Source organism: Euprymna scolopes, chromosome 34 (genome assembly GCF_053919585.1).
Source record: "Euprymna scolopes isolate OS-2025 chromosome 34, ASM5391958v1, whole genome shotgun sequence".
Taxonomy (NCBI): domain Eukaryota; kingdom Metazoa; phylum Mollusca; class Cephalopoda; order Sepiida; family Sepiolidae; genus Euprymna; species Euprymna scolopes.
In genome coordinates, this window is record NC_136515.1 from 51,459,560 (window position 1) to 51,472,546 (window position 12,987).

A 12,987-nucleotide genomic window follows, 5' to 3' on the forward strand; every position below is an offset into this window, starting at 1 on the left:
TGATTGCAGGTGATTAAATGACTTTCTGACTAGATGTTTTTTTTTGTTTTTTTTTTAACGAATGATAAAAAATAATTTTTTGTATAGTTTCAAATGTTAAAAACTTCAAAGACTATATATATATATATATATATAGAGAGAGAGAGAGAGATTATAAAAATAAAAATAACAAAATTAGTCTTTTTTCTGTGGTATTTAATGTTGACTCCAGTAATTTTAGTAAAAGATTTTATGCTTGAAATTCTTTAAGTAATTTTGGAAAAAGTTTTTTTTTATTCTTCAAATTGTTTATATTTTCAAATATTTATCCATGGTGTTTGGTTTAGTTATTGTGTTTTATGGCATATCAACCCTTTTTAGAGTTATATAATGCTGAATCCGGTCATTTTAGTAAAAGATTTTATGCTCCAGGTTTTTATATTTTAAAAATATTTATTCACAGTGTTTGGTTTACTTGTTTTGTTTTATGGCATATCAACCTTTTTCAGGTTATTTAATTCCAAATTTGGTTATTTTGGTAACAGATTTTATGATTCAAGTCATTTATATAATCCAAATATTCATACACAGTGTTTGGTTTGGTTATTTTGTAGAGGAAAATTGTTGTTTTTCTTATTAGCTTTGCAGAACATGATTGAGTTTTTATTATTTGATTGAAATTCATTATTGAGTATTATTTAATAATTTATTTTATTTATTGTAGACTATTATCATCATCTTTACTTCTTTCTTTCGTTACCACCTGACGAAGGCCAGAGGAATAGTTGGCCGAAATGTCGTGAAACAACAATAAAAAAAGTAAAGATAAGGATAACAGTCTGCAATAAATAAAATAAATGATTGAGTTTTGCTAAGAAGAAAAAAAAACAATAACATCTATGTTTGATGCGGATTAGGTCAGGAAGCTTGTGTCTTCAGACAGCCTGATCAGATACTACTAGACATCGAAAATAAGATGGTGATAGATAATACATATAAGAGAACACATTTAGCAATAAAGACTGACAAACAGCACGTCTTATAGTGATGTACGGGTGCAGTATCAAATAATGAGAGAGATTTACCGATGTAATGGCGGGATGACGTCAACTGATGAGAGGGTCGCCCGTGTTGAGACGATATTGTTACATTTTTGTGGATCGCATATAATACTGATAGTGGCTTGGTGAACAGGGGAGAGATTTTCAACCATGATCATCGTTCCAGCCCAGCCTTTTACCAAACTGCACACCTGCACATTGTTTGCAAACTGAAAAAGAAAAAAATATATAAAAAAAAAAAAAGAATGTTGAATTTGTCAGGTTTACAAATCTTTGAACGTAATATTAAAAAATCTACGCAACTTGACATTAAAAAAAATTTTTTTTTAAATAAAAAAAGATCAATTTGGATTAGAAATTTGTTTTTTCATTAGAGAGAAGATAATATAATATATAAATATTTAATAGAACCCCTCCCCCCCCCAAACAAAAAAGTTTTTGAGGATTTGTTACTACGTCTAACAGAATGGAGTTTATAATGAATGAATTCACAGACACACAAAGTGCCTTTTACATAAAAGTAGAGATATATAACATAAAATTATTCAGACAGAGATAGAGACAAAGAAAGAGAGTAGAGAGATAAATAGATAGATACATTCAGACAAATATTGTTATGATGTTCATATATATATTTAGTTTTTTTTATCATTATTAGTTATCTGAAAGTAACTGTTTTGTGTCTGCAGTTAGTTACTATTTCACTTCTACAATTAAATAATTTTGACATCTTTAAAATTTATTATATATTGATTCTTGTTTAAGCATGATCTAAGTTACAATTTTCCGCAAAAATCATGGTCACAACTTATCATCATTTAAAATTTATTTTTGAGTTATGATGTTTATTTAGTTTATTTTTTTTATTATTATTGGTTATTATAAAGTAACTGTTATTTTGTGTCTTCAGTTAATAACTATTTCGCTTCTAGGATTAAGTAATCTTTGGAATCTTTAAAATTTATTTATATATTGATTCTCGTTTAAGCATGATCTACTTGGGTTGTGTAAATATCTGTATGTTCTGACCCATCGGCGTATTATCTATTCGACTATATGGTTTGCTTGACATGGATATATTTCCATACTACTATTAAGTTTTACTCACGTATTAAGCACTGTTGAAGTAAATTCTAAAATAAAAGATATGTAATATATTATATTTCATTATAATATTTTGTATGCGTATATGACAATAGAATAAATCCGACAGTACGAGTTAAAATAAAAAAGTTGTTTATTGGATTTTTTAAGAAAGAAAAAGATAAAAGTAACACAAAATCTTCTTGCCACTTTAGCTTTCCTTCCTTGAAATCTTCCACTTAGTCGTAACGTTGAGTCTTAGGATTTCTGCTTTTTCATTTAACTTATATATGTATATACATAAAATAGTATATATACAGAGAGAGAGAGAGAGACAGACCAACATACAAAATAAAGACAGAGATAACGAGAAAGAGAGTAAAAAGATAAATGGATAGATACATTCAGACAGTTATTGTAAAATAGCACAAAATCTTTTTGCTTAATGATCTTCTTTTGTAAGTTTTTCATTTTTCGAATGGTCATTCTTATGTCTCGGTCGAATTTGTGTAGGAAAGTTCTGTAGTTGTTTTCATCCATCTGATTTTTTTTTTGCAAGTACTTTCAACTGATTTTCTTCAGTCATCTTCAGGCGGTTTTTGATTACAGTTTCGTTTAAAATCTGGATGCTTTTATATGCTTCAGTTCAAATTAAATTTAAATTATTTGACATCATGAAGTGTTTCGTGTGTGTAAAAAAAAAAAAAAAAAATAAATAACATTAATAGATAAAGTGAAGATTCCTAACCCAAATATTGTTGTCGATTGTTTATTTTTAGCCATATGCTCTTGCTCTATTCAACATACTTCAGCTAATACATATATATAAATAAACTGAATAAATCTTATAAGAGATGTATCTGTGATCTGTTGTATGACATTTACCCTAGGCAAGTTGAACAGGTTTCCTTCAAAGGAGGAAGTGTCAAGGGAATATAAATTCACAAGCAGTCTTCTGTTACCTGTTTAAAATGTTTTGGTTTATTTTTGGTCAGGAAGCCAGTATCTTCAGACAGTCTGATCTCGTAGCACCAGAGGCCCTAACAGGTATTACCACTCTGGGCCAAAGTGGGCCTGGGAGCAATGGTAACTAAGGGGGCAACTCCACATTTCACACAGCCCCCAAGTGGGGCCTCACCACTGGATGTCGTTTAACGTCATATCCAGGACTAATCCATGATTTAGAATACTTCTTACAAGTGTTGAAAATAAAATAGGGCTCCGAGAATTTTAGAGTTTAAAAGGTAAATTATAATTTTATGAAAAGTCTGCAAGAAAATCAATCAAAATAGGTGAGATATTTGATAGTGAAGGGAGGATTCCAATATTTTTCCAGATTCCGGTATAATTATCAATTCTGTACTATATTCACAACTCTGATACAATTACTGATTCCGATTTAGAATTTAGTTTTACTGGCAATTTTGAATCAATAAATATTCATATTTTTATCATTAGAACGAGCCATAGAAAATTAAGTTTTAAACAAAAACGAACAAACTAAAGCAATAAAAAGAATTGTTTTTCACATTGGAAAAAAAAGACCCACAAATTTTTCTGATTCCAATACCTTAAAAAATTCTGATTTTTACAATCCTCGATTCTGATTAATCGTCCCAACATTAATATTTCAATGGTCCTTATTCTACAATCAAACCCCACGATTTCAAAAGATAAAAGGAACGAGAAAACATTTGTACATGATGTGAAAATTTTGGATCGAAAGCAATTCAGCCTCTGTCCCGTCGACGAAATGTTGCATCCCTCTGCCTGTTTTACAAGTGTTTTAATGGTAGATGCTCCAACAAACTACAAGCCTTTGTATTCCCTTGACATAAATACCCCCGACAAACTCAACAAGCAGCAAAATCCCACCCCTACAGAGATTCCCAGATGCCAGAAAGCCTTCTACTCTAATACTTTCTTCCCCAGAACTGCAGGACTTTGGAATTCTCTTCCGGTTTCCTGCTTCCCCAACTGTAATGACATGTAGAAGTTCATGTGTAATCTGAACAGACATCTTACTGCTGAACTCCCTACATAGTACCCCTCATGCTTATGTCCCTGATAGTAGTCCCTACATCAAAGTGGCACTATGCCTTGTTTGGGGGTAAAACTGCAATAAAAAAAATTTTTTTTTTAATTAAAGAAAAAAAAAAATTTAATTAAAAAAATTTTTTTTTTTTTAATTAAAAAACAATTTTTTTAATTAAGATAAAAAAAATTTTTTTTTTAATTAAAAAACAAAAATATTTTTTAATTAAAAAAAAAAAAAGTCAAATGAACTCTTCAAAGAATTTTCGTGAAGTTCTTACGTGCTCTCTTCGTCCTTTCTCCAGAATCAATTGGATGATGGTGTCAGCCAAAATATATTTTTCATTGTAGCGTTTTGACGACGGCTTCAACTCCTGCAGCACAAACTCTTTTGTGCAATGGAAAACCAGAGTATATGGAATGATGTGAGCTTTTGGGATGGACGGGGAACTTTGTCCATTATATTCTAAGAAAACAAAACAAAATTTATCTCATTAAGTATTCTTTCATTCATTCAACTACCAAAAATTAAAATTTAAGGTGCTAATACAGTATAGGACAATACAGTATAGGTGAAAATCACAGTTCCAAATAAATTAACAGGAAAACTCCGTGATATACTTATGTATCAGGCAAAAATAGGTATCTATGCCAAAAATTAGGAAAAAATGATCGCAGAAAATTTTCATTAAAAATTAACAAGCTGAGCATGCAGGGCCCCCCTCCACAAGTGAATAATGGCAAAAATTTTCACCATTACTAAGGTTTGCGGAGAATTAAAAAAAAAAAATTCAAGACGTAGTTATTGAGAAAAGCGTGAACAAATGAACGAACGAATGATTTTGGGGCAATTTTATCCCTATGATGCCCCCTAGTGGGACAACCTAAGTTATTTCGAAAAATCTGTTCTGACAAAAAGTTATTGAGAAAAGTGCAAACAAATGAACGGGTGAATTATTTGGAGGCAATTTTACCCTTATAATGCCCCCTAAGGGGCAACCAGAGTTATCCAGGAAAATGTGTTCTGGCAAAAAATTTTACTTTCACCATGACTAATGTTTGTATAAAATTTAAAAAATCCAAGGCATGGTTATTGAGAAATGTGCGAACAGATGAATGAGAGTGAATTACTAGGTCCAATCCCTTCTTCGTCAGGGGACCAAATAAAAAAACAGTATTATCGTATTTTGGTGATCCGTCATTGATAAGAGTGAAAAACCCTGTAAAGCAGGGGGAGATAACTCAGTCTGCCATCTAAGCAAGTAATCATGAATGGTGGAAGCTATTTTTAGTGAATAAACTCTTTTCAATTTTTGTTATTTTTTTTGCAAACAAATCTCCATTGTCATCGTCATATTATGTTAAAACCTTAAAATACCCCAAATACTTTATCTTATATATAAGTAAAACGGCATGATATATTTTCACTAACATAAAAACTAAAAACCTCTCAAAATTACTATAGGTAAGCTACCTTATCTAAATATGATTTCAGGATTATACTATCAACCTCTTCAGCAAACAAAAAACATTAACACTGCCTAGAACACAAATGGGTATGGGTGTATATATATATATATATATATATATATATATATATATATAAGTAAATTCTTGGTACAGCAAAATGGAAGGAGAAATTTCAGAGGAAACATAATTTAATTTAAATATATATATATATATATAATGTCAAGGGTGTGAGTTCCTTATGGAAACATTGATTTAATTTGAATAAAATATGCATCAAGTGCGCTTGAAAGCTGAATTACAACGTAATATTAGGAAATAAACAAATATTTTACTTGCTTGAAATTTATAACATAAATATATTTCTGAGCTAGACTCCATCCTCAGTATGTTGTTTTCTTTCTTTTCCTTTTCTCCTTTCTTGCCATGTTGTAAATTGCAGAAAGAAATATATAATTTTTAATTATACAAACAAATATTACATAATCACTATACTGAACATGCTAATGTTTCAGACAATTGGCGCCTGACGAAGACTTTTGGTTCTTGCCAACCACTTGTTCGAAACATTAGCATGTTCAGTGTAGCAACTACATAATATTTGTCTATATAAATAAAAATATATTTTGCTCTTTTTTATTGAGCACTCTTAATAACCTCATTTTAATTCATGAGTTTTCCCTCTTGAGTACCTTTAACTTGGTGTATATATATATATATATATATATATATATACTTTCAATTTGTCTTTACATAAGCAGTAATGTGTTGCTACACAGTCATGAGCATGTTTCAGTCTTCTAGTATTTAGTAACTAGAGACCTCTTCAGGCAACAACGCTTATATTTAAAAGCGGAATTCACACACACACACACACACACACACACACACACACACACACACCATTTCATGTAATGATGGCCAGAGCTCCTACATCAGTGAGACTCAATGAATTGCATTTATAGGGATGATTAGTATCTTAAAAAGATCTCTCAGTTAGAAGGTCTGAGATAGCCAGTGAATGTCTGGCATTTGATAGACTGTCCCATCCCCAGCTAGAACAACATAAGTTAAAAAAAAAAAAAAAAAAAAAAAGAGAATATATAAGACAAAATTAATAAATTATATTCACATTCCATCAAATATTCAAAAAAAAGAAGAAAGAGTTTTATCTTTAGTCCATGGGGTTTCAAAAGTCAGGCTTTTCTCTTCAGAGAAAATAACTTGCAAAATAAAAATCAAGGATCACTTGAAAATTATATATACTAGCAGGACCTGTAGAAATTCCAGAACAGCATCTTTCATATGTAATATTTTGCTGCTAGGCATCCTGTGGACATTCAGTGTGAATGGAGATCCCGCGATATTATTGTAGTCCTTTTGTTAAAACTGCAAAATTATTTAGCTGAGTATTCTGGCTAATGTAGTGTTAGAATATATCTGGTTATTACAGTTTATCTCCAATATCTTTGTAGGAGTCTGTGACATATTTCAATTGTATGGACACCCAGCGCGAATGAAATCCTCACCATATCATTATACCATCTTTAGTCAGAACTGATACTACCCTTGGAAGACCAAGAAGGTATATTTTAGTTTCACGCATGGCCTAAAAGTGACATCATGGTTTTTATTATAATTTTTCTTCTTTTACATTGCATCTTTGGTGATTGGGAGATCCTATTTATTAAAAAGGAGGATAACGTTAAATTAGCATATCTATATACTAATATATCTATATACTAAATTAATAAATATCTATATACTAATAATTTAATGTTTGTAGTATGTTATCACTTTCTATCCTCCTTTTTAATAAATAGGATCTCCCGATCGAATAACTTATAATCTAGAAACTGTAACACACGTAAGTACGTTAAAGGTACTACAGTATTAATATATAGATATATGCATTCCACAGGTGGGTAATTCTAGGAAAGAAGCTGTGTTCGTGGAATCTGCATTTAGATTTAGAGATTGGGGAAAACTGTTAATAGTGTTTGTAGCTAGTCGAGTGTTCTTTTTGTGAAAGTTTGGCAAGGCACCTTACACAATTTCTTGCAGCCAGGCCTTCCTCCAACTGCATATTATTTATTTAGTAAACAATTGGCAGGTAATCGACATTTGAAATCACGCTGTAAAAGGATTTGAAATGTTCTAAATTTGTTATGAATTCATGACCTGAAAGTTTCATCTCTCTGTTGCAGATACTGACGATATGAGACTCTAAAATAGCAATCCCTGCTATGGACGTGCGTCACATTCTGCTTTGACAGATAATCAACATTTGAAATCACGCTGTAAAAAGATTTAAAATGTTTTAAATTTGTTTTTCTAAAGAGAACGTAGGTATGCTCACTTACTAACTTTCCAGTGGTTGAACACTAAGCATACAATGACGTATTTGCCCACCTCCCATACAGGGTTTATGCTTAATACGTGTATCCTGTACCTCTACAAGGCCACCATTTGCTCATGCATGGAGTATTGTTTGCCACATATAGGGTTCAAAAAAGAGTTGTTCATCTAATCGGTCCCACTTTATCAACTAAGCTCCAGCCCCTGTCCCATCACCGCAGTGTTGCATCACTGTGCCTATTTTACAAATATTTTAATGAAATTTGTTCTGATGAACTCGTTTCACTTGTACCCCCTCGACGTACATATCCCCGACAAACATGCTTAGCAATAAGATCTCACCCCTTCACTGTTGATGTCCCTAAATGCCAGGAAGCTTTCTATTCTAATAGTTTCTTCCCCCGAACAGCTATACTTTGGAATTCCCTTTCTGCTGCCTGCTTCCCTGGCTGTACTGATATGTAGAAGTTTAAATGTAACATAAACAAATATCTTGTTAATCTTTCCTAGACATGGCCCCAAATAGTCGCCGCTTACGTCCAAGTGACGATATGCTTTGTAAGGGGTGACCACCATAAGTAAAAAAAAAAAAAAATATGATGAGGCTTATAGATGAGCTAAGTGGGGTTGGAAGATAGGTGTAAGAAGAAGAAGAAGAAGAAGAAGAAGAAGAAACAATCATAATAGTTGGTTGTTTTTGTTTTACGGCATATCAACCTGTATCTGTGCCTAAATCAAAACGCGGATTCCATGAACAAAGCTTCTTTCTTAGAACTGCACGCCTGTGGAACTCTGTTCCGTCTGCCTGCTTCCCACCGGACTACGACTTGGATGTGTTCAAGTCTAACGTTAACAAATTCCTAATGAACCGCCCCCCCTTAAGTAAACACTTCATCAAATCTCCACACTAACGTCATGTACTTGCAATAACCCTTATCCCTGAGTGGCTTCTGGGCCTTGATAAGTGGTGATCACTGTGTAAAAAAAAAAAAAAAAAAAAAAAAAAAATTTAATGCCGAATCTAGTTATTTTGAGGAACGATTTTTAATGGAGTATATTTTTTTTTAAGTCAGATTCTATTTAACCCGTAGTTGGGACCCTAACAGGTACTACCACTCCGGGTCAGAGTGAACCTGGGAGCAAAGGCAATTAAAGGGTGGCTCCACACTCCCCAAGGCCCGCAAGGTGGGGCCTCACCATCGGATATAGTTTTAGGTCATATCCAGGACCAATATAAATAGTACAAGGGCATTCTAAAAGTAATGGCTCCTATTTTTTATTCCACCTGAATAGACCAGAGAGGATTGCAAGTTGCATTGTTATGATGACTGAACTTATGAAGTCATGACCTGAAAGTTTCATCTCTCTGTTGTAGATACTGACAATACGGCACTCTAAAATAGCAATCCCTGTAATGGATGTGCGTCAGGTAATCAACATTTGAAATCATGCAAAGGATTTTAAATGTTCTAAATTATTTTTTTTTAAGAGAACGTAGGTATGTATACTTACCAACTTTCCAGTGGTTGAATGCTAAGCATACAATGACGTATTTGCCCGCCTCCAATACAGGGTTTATGCTTATTACACTTGCAATCTTTCGTTTACACTCTACCAACTTTCCAAAAATACTTCGGCCATATTTGTTGTATTTAAATACAATTAACAAGATGTCAACCGGAAGCCAAGGTTTGCCTTCTTTTATGCAACTCCTGAAATCAAAATCAAAAATTACATAAACAGTACAAAACTATTATGTTAATACTATTAACGCAACACGGTTCTCATTAGATCACCAAAGTTAAGCAATGTTCAATCCGATCAGTATAAGATGAGTTGCCATTTGGGAATATTTGGCACTCTGTCCCATCGACGAAATGTTGCATCACTCTGTCTGTTCTACAAGTACCTGTACCCTCTCATCGTAAATATCCCCAACAAACCCGAAAAGCAGTTAAATCCCATCCCTTTACAGTAGAGATCCCTAGGTGTAAGAAAGCCTTCTACTCCAATAGTTTCTTCCCCAGAACTGCTAGGCTTTGGAACTACCTCCCGAGATTCTGCTTTTCTAACTGTACTGACATGCAGAAGTTCAAGTGTAATGTGAACAGACATCTTGCTGCTCATCTCCCTTCATAATATCCCTGCAACTTATGTACCATATAGTACCTATTTACAATGCCTCCCTACAGGGCAGAGTTAGACACCAGGGTCATTTTTTAGCATGGAGAAAAGGTACAAAAATAAAAAAATTGTCTGCTCCTCCACTGAAGGAGAACAAGAAATGGAAGTGCAGCATCTGAAGAACAGATACTACACTATATATGTTTCTGATTTTTTTTAGATAAAGATTGATTACATTATTTAATTATTGGAATTCTTTTAAGATGATTAATTTGTATATTTTCATTTATTTATTTGTTTGCAGACTATTTTCATTTATTTATTTGTTTGCACACTATTTTCATTTATTTATTTTGCAGACTATTTTCCTCATCTTTTATACTTGTTCTTTCACAACGTTTCGGCCAACTATTCCTCTGGCCTTCAGGGCCTGTGGTGCAGTGGATAGAGACGTTGAATCTCGACAGTTCCAGGTGAGCGTTGTCTGAAGATAGCGGTTTCAATCCTACCCAAAGCCCGTAGATTACTTGGCCAAAATGTGGTGAGAATAAATAAAAATAAAGATTGATTAAACGGATTATGACCTTCTTCAGGCACATCCTTTGAGACGAAGATTTATAATTTGGATTATTCAGACAACTGTTCTCATTTTGAGTGTTACTCTCGCAATTTTGGTCGATGTAACCTCTGACCTGCTTTGTGTGTATCTTATTGAACTTAGGAATCTTTCTGTTGAACTCAGCTGCAATTAGTGCTTTATGACCTCGAAATTGACCGAGAGATCCTCATGGCACAGTCACACCATATTTTGTGCTTTTTGACACAGGATTTTACCCTTTGTAACTTCCACAGCATACCTGTATTACGTTTGGTTCCATAATCATCCTTGTTGGAAACTGGATGCCATTTTGTCCACTTTTGGAATTTTGTATCTCCAATCGGATAAGAATAGTAAAAATAACATGCATTATCAATCTCTTTATTTGAATGAATTTTAGGGTTTGTATTACTAAACGTATAGATTCGAAAAAGTCGTCAAAAAACAAATATATAACAAATAAATGTTATCAAAGGCAAGCTAAGTTACTTTTCTACCTAACTGGATAAATTTTACTGTTTTTATTTAATGTAACATATTTATTCAGCTCAAAAAGCATACAGTGTTTACCGATGTATTTGAAAATTACAAATGGTGCCGGACTCTCTGTTGAACATGGTAAGTTTGGGAAAATGAGTTAAAAATAAAAGACTATACAAAATACTGTTAAAAACCCACTGAATATATGTCAGCCTATATCACGGTAACATATATTGAGAGTTTCTAGAGGGGGTTGGGGAATGAAAACTTGATTAAAAAACAACAACAAAAAAAACAATTAACCTGTTACTGTCTTGAAATACTGATATATCAAATTCGGCCGTTGCAGGGACAGTGAGAATGTGGACTTTAAGTGGCACTCCAGCATGAGGTAGAAATTCTCCACGAACTCTCATCTCTCGCCAATCGGAACGAACTTTGCAGACTTGCATATTGTAAAAATTCCTGGAATAATGATCAAGAATAAAAACTTTCAATGATTAACAATTTCAGATAAAGTCAGTAAAGAGTTATTTCCCTTTATAGACATATCTTTTCAAATTAATAAACAGTTCATCTTTAAGTTAATTCCCTTTCAAATTAACACACATTTGCCTTTTAAGTTATTCCCCTTTCAAATCTCGTTTTGAAATTACAGTGCTTTTGAGAATTCGCCACTGTGCTGAGGGAGATAACTCCATTTTACTAAGAGATTCGTTCCTTTTGTTTTCCATAGATTTTCGGATGCTAAAACCAACACAACTTCGAAAAATTGTAAGAAAAAGGTGCGACTATTTTTTTTTTAAACAGAAAGTAAAAACATTATGAAAGAAAATTAATTTTTACTAAAGAAAACTGGAATGGAACTACGTTTTTTTTCTTTGAACTACCTTTTTTACTATTTTTTTTAACTACTTTTTAAACTGCTATTTGCCAAGAACTTTGCTGCTAATTCTACCCTATGCGACAATGACCATCAACTCCCTGTATTTCCTCCTATAATAGACAACACGCTGCGTGAGGTCGCCAAGCTAATCAAGAACCTTGATTCCAGTAAAGCAACTGGCCCTGATGGCATTCCAGTTATAGTGCTGAAAAAGCTCCAACCAGAACTTGCCCCCATACTTATAAAGCTGTTTAAGCGTTGCCTTAAGGAGAAGTGCTTTCCAACACCCTGGAAAACCTCATCAGTATGCCCTGTATTTAAGAATTCAGGTGAAAAGTCATCTCCCTCTCAGTACAGACCAATAAGTCTCCTGTGTGTCATGAGTAAGTTGTTGGAATCCATATTAAATAAAGAAGTAGTCAACCACCTCCACAGAAACAACCTTCTTAGTGACATGCAATATGGTTTCCACTCTGCAAGATCTACAGCAGATGTGCTAACGGTTATATCACAAAGGATTAGTGAATCTCTTGACAAAGGTTTCCTTTCCAGGTCAATTGCTCTTGACATATCGAAGGCCTTCGATAAGGTATGGCATAAGGCCCTACTTCACAAGATTTCCAGCTACGTTATCACTGGTAATGTTTTCTCAATCATTAAATCATTTCTCTCCGGAGTAGTGGTTGATGGGCAGAAATCAGAGGCCCACAGTATTAATGCTGGAGTCCCCCAGGTGTCCATCCTGGGCCCAACTCTCTTCCTGATCTACATCAATGATCTCCCAAAACACATACTTAAATCATTCGTTGACATCTATGCTGATGACACAACCATCTATGGCAACACATCAAAGGCCGTAAATGACAAAGTTCTCTCTAATTCTCTCTCCTCTGATCTTGAGCACGTGGTACAATGGG

The 12,987-nt window shown here is 33.3% G+C and overlaps 1 protein-coding gene across 2 annotated transcripts in view; it reads right to left on the minus strand.

Annotated features, from left to right (window-relative positions):
- LOC145259198 (calpain-D-like) overlaps window positions 1–12,987 on the minus strand; it is a 153,244-nt gene that overhangs the window by 5,909 nt on the left and 134,348 nt on the right. For both annotated transcript variants that reach the window (XM_080117026.1, XM_080117027.1), the window contains exons 10-13: window positions 11,488–11,649; window positions 9,495–9,694; window positions 4,439–4,623; window positions 1,065–1,249 (exon numbers count right to left, since the gene is read on the minus strand). In XM_080117026.1, coding sequence (XP_079973152.1) covers window positions 1,065–1,249; window positions 4,439–4,623; window positions 9,495–9,694; window positions 11,488–11,649 — 732 coding nt within the window. The remainder of the gene's footprint in view (window positions 1–1,064; window positions 1,250–4,438; window positions 4,624–9,494; window positions 9,695–11,487; window positions 11,650–12,987) is intronic.